Genomic DNA, 10,657 nt, shown 5'->3' on the forward strand with positions numbered 1-10,657 from the left:
TGGATTGGGCTTCAAATCCGGCTGGAAAGGTATGAAGGGGATCTGAGTGGGTGAGTCGAGGGTTGTATCGGGCGATAGAGAGGAGACTGGGTGGAGGAACCAATCAGAGACTAGGCGGATCGACTTAGGAGCCAGGAGGGAGCAAAGAAAGGGAGGGCGAAGAAGAAAGGAAGAAGGTGATCGACATCCCGCCAGTCGTTGACAATAGTCATATGTCTTCATTGAAGCCTTCACCATCTCAAGATCTCAATGATTTCTTGTGATCACCAAAAAAACACCAAACACCACGGGGGCCACGCCACGTCATCAAGCCACCACCGCTACCATCAATGTCACCACCATCGCTGTTGTCGTCGGCGCCGCCATTGTCGTCGCCATCGTAGTTGTTGTCGCTGCCACCGCCACAACCACCTCGCATAGTCGCACTCGGTTCTTCGCCGTGGTCTTGAGTGAGATAGATGATCCATATGTCATGTCACACATTGGGGATGTTTTTTCTAGGGGCTGCAAGAAAAGGCCATTTGAAAATCTAAATTTTTTACGAAAATGCTAAAGATATGACATCAGATTTTAGGCATGACAAATCAAACATTTTTCATGACAATTTATACTGACGCGAGTCTGGCACACAAATGAACTGAAGTGGATTCGCTAACTAAACTAACGTTCGATTTGTCATGAAATAATGTTCGTTTTGACATGCCTAAAAATCTGACGTTCGCTGGATATTCGGATTCAAAATTTATTACTGACCTGGTGAGACGTTTCAAAAAAAGAGCCCTGGTGAGATTTACTACCAAGGATTCGATCTTTGATGCCGGTTGGTACGGCTCCACGGTTCGCTGCCGTGCCACAGACCCACACTGACCGGACGAATTGCCCCGTCGTCTCTTGGTATAGCAACGGCATCCCCAGAGAGAACAAGACCGACCGAATCGCGATGGAGGCCTGGGTCCGCGCCGTCGTGGAGGCCATCCACTCGTCTCGAGCCCAAGCCGTCATCTATCTCGCCGGCGGCGCCTCCCAGGTACCGCCCTCTTCCTCTGCTCCCCCGCGGCAGCTCTACTGTAAATTTGTACTCGCCAGATTCCAACCGTTCGACAACCTCGACCGCCGCAGGCGCTCGGCTGGCTCCTGTCCGTGCCCGGCGCTTCTGGCAGCGTCCTCGAGGTCGTCGTGCCCTACTCCAGGGCCTCCATGGCGCAGCTGCTCGGCAAGGTAAACGCACCCGCATACTCTCGAACTCGAACTCCTTCGGACTTTGCTAGGCACTCATCAGACTGACTGACTGACCATGCTTTGGTTTCCAGTTGCCCCTGCAATTCACAAGCAAGCAGGCCGCAGAGGACATGGCACTGGCCGCGTTCAACCGTGCCCTGAAGCTTTCTGGACCAGGTCTCTGCCTCTTAACTTCAGAACGCTGGATCTGTAGATCATTCTGCACATGAGCTTACAGTTTGCACACAACATAATCTGTGTTTGCTATGAGTTTAAGTAATTGGGTGAGAATACTCGCAGGTCTACAAGTAATGGGTGTTGGATTTACTGGGTCGCTCGCTAGCTCACGCCCAAAACATGGTGACCACATGTATTGCCTCGCTAACTCCCCTTTACAGTAGCAATAATTTGAGGAAGAAGGAAACCACCAAAGCTTTTAAAGTTATCCCTTGAGTGGTTCTACTTTTAGGTAATGTTTACAGTACCTCATCTCAAAAAAATAAAAATGTTTACAGTACCTAACCCAAAGCTTATCAGTCATTAGAGTTAGTTTTTTTTTTGCGAGAAGTTATTAGATTTAGTTAGTTAGCCGAGTACAAGTTTAAAACATTAAGTGCTCATCAAATTAGGGAAGTGATTATACTAGCATGTCGACATAACATGTGATATAATCATACATAAGCTAACCTGTTATTGAGACGAACGAACTTCTTGCTTACAATTTTTTTAATGTGCCTATGTCATTTAGAGCTTTCTTTCTCTAGTTTCTATGGCATAGGAGCCTGCATACATGATGTTTACACAAAATTCCCAGCTTTTGGGGTGGCAGGGCATCTAAGTTTGTTAAGTCTGCGTCTTTCTGCACTATATGATATTTGAAACTCATGTTCAAATAGGTTTTATGTGTCAACGCGCACACAAAATTGCCTCAGGACATCACATGTAACATTGTCGAAGGTACTACCAAAACTCTTTACTCTTAATAAAGCATTTCTCCTGGAGTCAATGTCATGATTATGCTTTGTTTCTGGGCAATTTTTGCATCCTGGCATTTACAGTACTTTTTTGAGACTAGCATTTTTGTGTAGGGTTTACGGAGCAGAGAGGAAGAAGACAAGGTCTCAAGCTGTTTTGTGCTTAAGGTTTGTTATATATACTAGTTCTCACTGGTAACAGTTGATTGGGCATCAGATTAGCGAATAGGAGCAACCAATCCTGAGAGTGTGATCATCGTGTCAGGACTAACAGTACTTTTCCTTAAACGATATTCCCAGTTAGCTCTCCCTTATAAAAATCTACTGCTCTCCAGGCAATTGCAGATGCATGCAGAGTTTCTGCAACCATTCAGTCAGACGTTCAAGAACCTGAAATTCCAAAAGAAAGTGTGGAACAATTTGATGAAGACCAAGAGCTCCAGCAAGTTATTGATGGTCAAGTCTGCATGAAAGTTTACCACTTTGCTGGTATACCCGGACACTCAAAATTGCTCTCTTTTTCGTACTAGAATTGTTTCATTTTCATTCTTAATCATATTATTATTCGTCATTTGTAGATCCAACGGAAAAGAACTTCGACAGGAAACTAATTCTACCTGGTTCATTCAATCCCTTGCATGATGGCCACCTTAGGTTGTTAGAAGTTGCATCAAGGTGAGATGTAATCAAATCAAACATTTGCACAGCTGGATTATGTCATTCTAAAAATTAGCAAGGCGAAATATATTAAAATTATACAAAGTAATGTGGTTAAAATTTTCTCTGCTAAATTGGAAGGTGAGATAAAATGAAATTAACTATTTGTACAATTGAATTTTGTCATCCTAAAATTTATCAAGGTAAAAATATATAAAAATGGGTACGGAGTAATGTGGTGTAAAATGTACTCTGTTAAGCTGGAATGTTTTTTTACATCGATGACTTAATGGAAAACTGATAATGTAATAGCATTTCAATATAGCTGTTTGTGTAGCAAATATCTACATCGTTTTATTAAAACCTTTCGCTTGTTGAAGATCACAAACAGTATTTTTTTTTTTCATGAATGCCCTCTTGCAGCATGTGTGATGATGGGTTTCCGTGCTTTGAGATATCAGCAATAAATGCCGACAAACCCCCCCTGTCTATTGCAGAAATTAAGCACCGTGTTGAGCAATTCAGAAAAGCAGGTATGCATATGACTAACTGCTGTAGTGCAAAGTACTACAGTCATACTTGGATTTTCTTTCGAACTATTTATCACGCGGCCTGCTATTTTGCTATATTCCTAGTGCTCTTATTTGATTACTATGAATCTAATGAATGTGCTTTAGTTTGAGTTTACAGAGATATATAATTTTGCATTCACTCATATGTAGTCATCTTTGCTGATATATCGTTTAACAGTGATTCTGGGACCCAGATGTGTCCAGACATGTTTCTTACTCTGTTTCACCAATCACCATCTACTACCTCTGTTTCTTTGGCTTTGTGTGGCAAGATAAAACTATGTTTGTCTGCAAGGGAAAACTCATCCAATTAATGAGTGATTATGGGAGTCTTTGATTCTTTCTGATGCAGGGAAGAATGTGATCATATCTAACCAACCATACTTTTATAAGAAAGCAGAACTTTTCCCAGGCAGTGCTTTTATAATTGGTGCAGACACTGCAGCTAGGCTTGTAAATGTAAGTTTGCTGGAGCTGACCGTAAATCACAGAGCAGTTAGTTTGTTTTCTGAGATTAGCTTAACAACTGTTCCCTTTTTCATTAGATATAATTAATAATCAAATGCTTTGTGGCATTCTTCTAAATGAAAAGGCAGTGCTCCTGCCGGTTCCTCAGATTTTTTGTATACATAATTAATAATGAAATGCTTTGTGGCATTCTTTTTGTTTCTTATCAGCTTAATGCTTACTTCTGAATATGAAGTGTGATATGCCATTTAGTCATGTGAAAGAAAAACTCAGCGTCTACTGACATGGTTATAAGTGAAAAAAAAACTGCTCAACTCAGCATTTACAGTATTGAGCTGTGTTAAGCCCAGATTGCATTTCTGCATTGGTTTCTACGAATGGACACACCCCTACCAAACATGTTAGTAAAATGATATATCCAATTCCAAAAGGAAGCCTTTTCCTACGCAAGCAAATCTTTTCAGCTAGGCACCTAGCATCACTGCAGCATTTAGTATAATTGTAAAAAGTGAAATTTCATGTGCAGCTGATTTAGATGCCATTATTGTAAGTTATAAACATAAAATGATTTGTTATTCAGGATATATTTGGCTGAGTCATATAATTCTCGAATTCAGTTATTGAATGCTATCTTAGAATGGATGTTCGACAATTGAGTGTTTTATTTTTCAAACTAAATGAAGTTTACTCATGGCAGCCTAAGTATTATGGAGGTGACTACAACAGAATGCTGGAGATTCTTCTTGAATGTAAAAGCACTGGCACAACATTTCTGGTTGGTGGTCGAGAGATTGAAGGAGTATTCAAGGTATGAAATGGCCTTGATGTTTTGTTTTACATGCACTGAAATTCTTTGTCTGCTCACGTACTTCACTATTTGTTTTGAAGGTCCTTGAAGAATTAAATATTCCAACAGAGTTGAAGGACATGTTTATCTCTATACCAGAGGAGAAGTTCCGCATAGACATTTCATCTACTGAATTAAGAAAAAAACAAGGGCTCTGATGTCTCGAACACTTGGTCCTATCCTACACCAGATTCAAGATGTTTGTCTCTTGGGCGAAGCTTTGCAAATAGTCATGGCAGTGTTTGATTTCATAGTTTTGCCATGCAAATAATAACTGTTATGTTTGTATTAGTAAAAGCAAAAACACATTCCATTAGTACTACAGATGTCAGAAGGCGATGATAGCCCAGTTTTTTTTCTTGAAAGCCATGTAATCTTTCTGTTTGTCTTTTTGGGTATGCTGTTATTGGACACTTCATGTGTCATACATGTACAGACTCATCGGTGTCACAGTGGATACTGTTTTTGAGATTATAGCATCAGAGGTATTCTCACATAGATTGCTTCGCTGATGGAGTATGCTTGTATACATTAATAGGTACCGTACATCTGGATGCTAGCAGTCAGGTCTGAACTCAACTGGTGTTTCATCAACTTCGCTTATCTGGGACTTGGTTCGTGCAATCATATTTTCTTATAGCAGGTTCATTTTTCTTGAAATCTACTCCAGTATCTTGGTAGGAATTATTATTATGTCCTGACAGCTTCATGGAGTTTATTTTATCTGAATTTCGTCTTGACAGGGCCTCTTGGTATTTTGTTGAGCAAATTGGAATCAACCTTCTCATAGAACTTCTTGATGTCTTGGCCACCCCTTGCAACGAGATGGTCCACTTCTGTCTCGTAATGTTGGTACAACACTGGCAAAGTGTGGGCACACAAGAATCCTGTGAAAGTAAGAAACTCATACTACTTGTTATACTATTTAGAAATTTCAGTTTTACATTTTTCTGTGAGACTGCATTAGTTTATGTGTTCTCCTAGCATCCTTTCTGTAGTTACTAGTTAGTTCTACCTTCTGTATTTGGTTTTGTTGAACGTTACTATTTCTGTTCTACTTACCAAGGTAGAGTAGGCTTGTGAAGCTGCAAGAACCTCCAATCACTGACAATAACAGCAGGGATCCTACCACCTTATAACAATAGAAACAATTTGAATGTCAGTACAAGTTTAAGTTGAGCAATAGCAAAATAACGTTGTGAATTATATTGGCTAAACGTTGTTTTGAGTGTCGTGTCATGTCTAATCTGGTTGATTCAGATCTCTTAAGTGTTTCTGTATTAATCCATAATATCGGTCTGGAACAAGACTTGTCACATGGTTTGTCTTATCTTGACGAAGATAGCAAATAAGAGAATTTCGTACCATGAGAAATTTCTTCAGATCCTTTCCACATGCGATATCATAAAGAAGAGATGCAGCATATTCCAGTTTGTGGTGAATGGTCATGGCCATTTCTCTGAAGGCGTGTTCAGAGACGACGACTTGTGGTATCTTTGGCGGGGCCCTGCGATTTTAAATTGGTCAGCCGACCTTTTGAAATTCTTTAAAGCTAAATACTGGGGCAATTACTCGAAAAATAAATACTGGGATATCTCCTCTCTGTGGAAAGAAAAGAAGCCATGCCTGTCGAAGAGCGGCGCAGCATTTGAGGCAATGAAGATGGCAAGCATAGCGAAGATGGCGATCTGGCAAAGGAGCGGAACTGCATTGTATTCAACCACGTCGAACAGGAACCATGTCAACGTGGCCCCAGCGAGAACCCCAGCAGACACTTTCCTGTTCTTCCACAGCAGAATGTCCGCAGCTGCAATCAAAGCCCAACACCGGTGTTCGTAACTACTCCCACGACTTGGAGAGAAAACTATGGTAATGCAGAGTAATTGCCTAGAAACAGAACAAGAACGGCGTACCTTTCCCTCCGCCCAGGATCCGGTGGATCGATTTGTGCCTGTGGAACGGCCTCACGACGTGTGGCCCGTGGTCAGGATTGCTGGGAAAATGTGGCGGCATGGCTTCACGCGTTTGGGATGTCCACCTGATTGATTTGTTATGTCTGATCTTGCATAAATTGCGTCTTTATAGGCACCTAAATGCTAGTATGAGCTCTAAAGGGTAAGCCCATGTTGACAAGGAAAGGATAGCTTGGCCTATAGGAGGATGAGCCATTGAGGGAGGGGAATAAACGGATGCAGGGCAAGGGTTTCCTTGAACCAGATGTTTTCTTCGTCAGAGCCCAGACTAGAAGCAAGTTTAGCTGTTTGCCAGTAGTTTATGCCAGAAGCTTGCCGGAACTGCATCTTGATATTCTGTCAACATCAATGGGGTTGTGGCCGTGACACGCATCAATGTGAACTCGCGACTGCACTCGCTGTCTCCTACTCAAGTGGAGAGCTTTTGTGACCCGGTGATGAAGATGCCGTCTTTCTTACTCCGCATTTCTCACGGTGCTCGTCCCAGCCGGCAGCCGTGTTGCTTCTTAGCCTCCTTACCCCAGAAACAACCATCGCCATTTCGCCATTGCTCAACGTCGGAAAATCTGTTCAACACCTGTGTTATCAACGCTTGGTTGAGTGTTTATAGACCAGACACTTTTATCGGTGTGCTCCGCGGTCACCCCACTTCAATTAGCAAACGTAATCTGCACAGCAAACCTTGGACATGTCTTGCTACGCAGCAGCAGCAGCGTGCTTCACGCTACCCGAGCTCCGGAGCAGTGCCGGAGTCCCAAGCACTCATGGGAATGCCCGTGCTCTACCGTTTACGCAACCGTGCAATGCAAAAGCTTTTAGTAAGTTTTCGCAGCACGGTTCCAGATAGAGCATGGCGCGGGTGCCGGGTGAGCTGTTCTCTTGCTACAAATAGTATGCCAACCCTCTCTTGTGCTCCCAAAACCAGACAGAGTCCACTGCAAAGAAGCCATGAAGCCCTGCGCGGTGCTGTTCCTCGTAGCCATGCTCGCCGCGTCCGGTGCGGTGGTGCGCGGGGCGTCCATGGCAGCGCGCTCGGAGTGCGACCCATGGGCGCTGCGGCCGTGCGCCCCGGTGATCCTCTGGAGCGCGCCCCCGTCCAGCGCGTGCTGCGCCAGGCTCCGGGAGCAGAGGCGGTGCCTGTGCACGTACGCCAGGGACCCCTACCTGGGCAAATACATCAACTCCCAGACCAGCAAGGAGGTCGCGGCTGCGTGTCGCGTGCGGGTTCCTATGTGCTAGGCTAGCTAGGAATACACGCGCGGCGTGGTTGTGTTAGCGCCTGCTATTATGCTGTGTTCGTCTTGGCCGTCTCCGTTTCTGACATGCTAGCTATTAGCAGTGCTTTGTGTGTCATGCCATCAAATGTGCGTGTGGTGATCGTGTCTTACTGTTTGTTTGTTTTCAACATATGGTTGCAAGATCAAGTTATCTGACACTGAAACAAGTCCTATTCTGACAACAACGAAGCGAAATGCTCATGTGCTCTCCTGAAATTTATTACACGACAAAAATCCAGAAGCAGCCGCAGTCCCCTGAACAGCATTTACAAGTACACCTATGTCTTTTACGCTTCATGAGGTTCTTCTCGGCAATTCCAGCTCCGCGCTGCTTCTCTCCAGCATCTCGACGACTGCGCTCATCGACGGCCGACTCGCCGGCGCGGTCTGAGAGCACCACAGCCCGACTATGATCATCTTCCTCACAAGCTCTCTGGTGTCGCCGTTGACGTCCGAAACGCTGTTGCAGAACTCATCCAGGTGCTCGTAGAGCCACTGGGCGAAATACTTGCTGGTCGTGTCAGCACCAACCTTGACGTGTCTCTTTGCCCTGACCATCTCCAGGACCATCACGCCGTAGCTGTACACGTCGGACTTGCTAGTGATCGGTCCGAATCTCCTGGACACCACCTCAGGTGCGTCGTAGTCATCTCTCTCCCTCACACCACGAGTAGATGTTTCGCATAGGTTTGCCACACCAACATCAGATATCTTGGGGCATAGCTCCTGATCCAGCAGAATGTTCCGGGGTTTGATGCTGATGTGCATGCCGTTAGCACTCTCATCGCCGTGGAGATGGTCAAGACCTCGCGCCACACCGATGGCGATGTCGAACAGTTTCTCCCAGTACAGCCATAGCGAGTAGTTCTCATCTACGGAATCGTCGCTGCTGAGAGCATAGCTTTCCAGGGAGCCGTTGGGCATGTACTCGTATATCAGGGCCCTCGTTGGCCCCTGCAAGCAAAACCCTAGCAGAGGAGCGACGTTGGCGTGAGATATTGCGCCGATGCTCTCGACCTCCTTCACGAAGTCCTTGCTGCCGCCTTTGCAGTTCTTCAGCACCTTCACTGTGATCTGCCGCGCATCGCGGAGGTTGCCTCTGTAGACATCGCCATGGCTGCCTTGGCCGAGCCTGTGAGCAAAGGTCTTTGTCATCCTTTCCACTTCAGAATAAGTGTATCTTTTTGGATGATGAGCTCCCAGTTTTGGCTCAGATGGCTCTTTGCTTGGAGGGGTGGTCGATCCCTCCACAGGAGGCGACAAGCCACGGTATTTCTTATGGCAGATGAAACAAGTGGTAAGAAGCAGGAGCAGCAGGAAGATGCCACCAATGACTCCTACTATTATATCTGTATAAACAACAGGGGGTTTAAAATGCAATGCATTGAAATGAAATGGCAAGGAAATCACCAACTTGCAAACTCTTGAGCTAGTCTATGTATGTACTGTCACTCTATGGGGTAAGGAAACATAGTCAGAAAAAAAAAGTAACAACTTACATATTCTCCTTTTGTAATCTGACGATGCGCCGTTCCCTGTAATTTTGTCAAACAAAACATTAGCTCATAAAATTTAGAATAAACGACGGCAAAACAATTCTCAATTGAAAAAATTGTTATCAGATCGGTGTAAGCCTGAAAGCAGAAGGTACTACCTGTGTTTTTGTTCTGGTTTTGCAAGTTGCTCTGCAGCTTGACGCTAAAGCCGGAGTCCTTGTCGTAGGAGCGGCTCCACAGCATGACCCCGCCGTAATTGGGCGCGCCTTCCACCAGCGGCAGCACCTGCGACACGAGCGTGTCCGCGTCGACGAACCCGCTGCTGGCGGCATCCCGCGACGCCGGCAGGCCGAGGTATACGCTCGCCGACGGCAGAGCCGCCGTCCACTGCCCCCACGCGCTCTGCAGCGTGCCCGCGTCTCCGTGCGCGAACTGGCACGGCGGGTTGTTGTAGAACTGCACCCACACGCGGTCGAACAGCCCCGTGGCGAGCGCGGTCTTGAGAGACGTGTCCGGGAACGGGCACTGCGGCGCCGCGGTGAGCATGTACTTCTTGCCGCCGGTGTCGCCCTTGTACAGCGACGTCAGGCTCCTGGCGAGGTCGTCGTAGTACAGAGACGGGGCCTCTATGTCGAAGTCGACACCGTCCAGCACCGCGTCGCCGAGCGGGCGGGGCGCGGCGGCGCCGGCGACGGTGCCGCCGAGGAAGTTGTCCCATAGGTAGGTTGCCACGTCCTGCGCGTCGGAGGGCGAGGACAGGTTGTACCCGAGCGCGCCGCCGCCCATGCTGAGCAGCACCTTCACGCCGGCGGACTGGCATGACGCGATGTCAGCGGCGAGAGACGCGCAAGTCCCCGAAGGGGGGTCGCAGTGGTCAGCGAGGTTGAGGACCGGAGCACGGCCGGCGCCGAAGATGGAGAGGAACGCGAGGTTGACGTACGCGTAGAGCCCGGTGCCGCATGTGTCCCTGAGCGTGCCCTCGGTGGCGTTCTGACCCCAGTAGATGGCGATGTTGGCGGACTCCGCCGCCGCCGCCGCGGCGAGGGCGGACGCCGCCAAGAGCAAGATCGTGAGAGTGCAGGGCTTCCCGGGCATTGTTAACGATGGCGAATGTCTTTTGTGGCGTGTGCTTATATATACGACATACATCCAGCAAGCATACGTGGAAGGAATGG

The 10,657-nt window shown here is 46.4% G+C and overlaps 4 protein-coding genes across 5 annotated transcripts; 2 read left to right on the forward strand and 2 right to left on the reverse strand.

Annotated features, from left to right (window-relative positions):
- Positions 1-863: 863 nt before the first annotated feature.
- LOC119276712 lies at positions 864-5,380 on the forward strand. 2 transcript variants are annotated; one of them, XM_037557846.1, is made up of 13 exons: positions 864-1,027; positions 1,120-1,218; positions 1,311-1,395; positions 1,519-1,588; positions 2,115-2,175; positions 2,307-2,360; positions 2,528-2,681; positions 2,771-2,867; positions 3,273-3,382; positions 3,774-3,880; positions 4,587-4,697; positions 4,778-4,935; positions 5,275-5,380. In XM_037557846.1, the coding sequence occupies exons 1-12, from the start codon at positions 941-943 to the stop codon at positions 4,892-4,894; spliced, it is 1,152 nt and encodes a 383-aa protein (XP_037413743.1). In that variant the 5' UTR covers positions 864-940; the 3' UTR covers positions 4,895-4,935; positions 5,275-5,380. The 2 variants fall into 2 exon arrangements, with proteins under 2 accessions (XP_037413743.1, XP_037413742.1); XM_037557845.1 differs by lacking the exon at positions 5,275-5,380 and having other exon boundaries at positions 4,778-5,205.
- Positions 5,374-6,882, reverse strand: LOC119276713 (reticulon-like protein B9). The gene is made up of 5 exons (XM_037557847.1): positions 6,650-6,882; positions 6,363-6,543; positions 6,102-6,243; positions 5,799-5,868; positions 5,374-5,623 (listed from the first exon to the last, which is right to left on the reverse strand). Exons 1-5 carry the CDS (start codon positions 6,747-6,749, stop codon positions 5,457-5,459), a joined length of 660 nt encoding a protein of 219 aa, XP_037413744.1. The 5' UTR covers positions 6,750-6,882; the 3' UTR covers positions 5,374-5,456.
- Positions 6,883-6,916: 34 nt separating this feature from the next.
- Positions 6,917-7,974, forward strand: LOC119276714 (non-specific lipid-transfer protein 2-like). The gene has a single exon (XM_037557848.1). The coding sequence runs from the start codon at positions 7,658-7,660 to the stop codon at positions 7,946-7,948; it is 291 nt and encodes a 96-aa protein (XP_037413745.1). The 5' UTR covers positions 6,917-7,657; the 3' UTR covers positions 7,949-7,974.
- A 270-nt stretch (positions 7,975-8,244) lies between these two features.
- On the reverse strand, positions 8,245-10,657 carry LOC119276710 (PR5-like receptor kinase). Its single transcript, XM_037557839.1, has 3 exons — positions 9,641-10,657; positions 9,486-9,521; positions 8,245-9,335 (listed from the first exon to the last, which is right to left on the reverse strand). The coding sequence occupies exons 1-3, from the start codon at positions 10,629-10,631 to the stop codon at positions 8,281-8,283; spliced, it is 2,082 nt and encodes a 693-aa protein (XP_037413736.1). The 5' UTR covers positions 10,632-10,657; the 3' UTR covers positions 8,245-8,280.

Source organism: Triticum dicoccoides, chromosome 3B, assembly GCF_002162155.2.
Source record: "Triticum dicoccoides isolate Atlit2015 ecotype Zavitan chromosome 3B, WEW_v2.0, whole genome shotgun sequence".
In the NCBI taxonomy this organism is placed as follows: Eukaryota; Viridiplantae; Streptophyta; class Magnoliopsida; order Poales; family Poaceae; genus Triticum; species Triticum dicoccoides.

Excerpts from the sequence above, each read along its gene's own strand:
- LOC119276712 (XM_037557846.1), top strand. The coding sequence starts at position 941 with ATGGAGGCCTGGGTCCGCGCCGTCGTGGAGGCCATCCACTCGTCTCGA. Across the intron at positions 2,361-2,527 it reads CAAGCTGTTTTGTGCTTAAG|GCAATTGCAGATGCATGCAG; the intron begins GTTTGTTATATA and ends ACTGCTCTCCAG. Across the intron at positions 4,698-4,777 it reads AGATTGAAGGAGTATTCAAG|GTCCTTGAAGAATTAAATAT; the intron begins GTATGAAATGGC and ends TTTGTTTTGAAG.
- LOC119276713 (XM_037557847.1), bottom strand. The coding sequence starts at position 6,749 with ATGCCGCCACATTTTCCCAGCAATCCTGACCACGGGCCACACGTCGTG. Across the intron at positions 6,244-6,362 it reads GCTGCGCCGCTCTTCGACAG|GGCCCCGCCAAAGATACCAC; the intron begins GCATGGCTTCTT and ends TTAAAATCGCAG. Across the intron at positions 5,869-6,101 it reads ATCTGAAGAAATTTCTCATG|GTGGTAGGATCCCTGCTGTT; the intron begins GTACGAAATTCT and ends TATTGTTATAAG.
- LOC119276714 (XM_037557848.1), top strand. The coding sequence starts at position 7,658 with ATGAAGCCCTGCGCGGTGCTGTTCCTCGTAGCCATGCTCGCCGCGTCC.
- LOC119276710 (XM_037557839.1), bottom strand. The coding sequence starts at position 10,631 with ATGTATGTCGTATATATAAGCACACGCCACAAAAGACATTCGCCATCG. Across the intron at positions 9,522-9,640 it reads AAACCAGAACAAAAACACAG|GGAACGGCGCATCGTCAGAT; the intron begins GTAGTACCTTCT and ends ACAAAATTACAG. Across the intron at positions 9,336-9,485 it reads AGATTACAAAAGGAGAATAT|ATATAATAGTAGGAGTCATT; the intron begins GTAAGTTGTTAC and ends TTGTTTATACAG.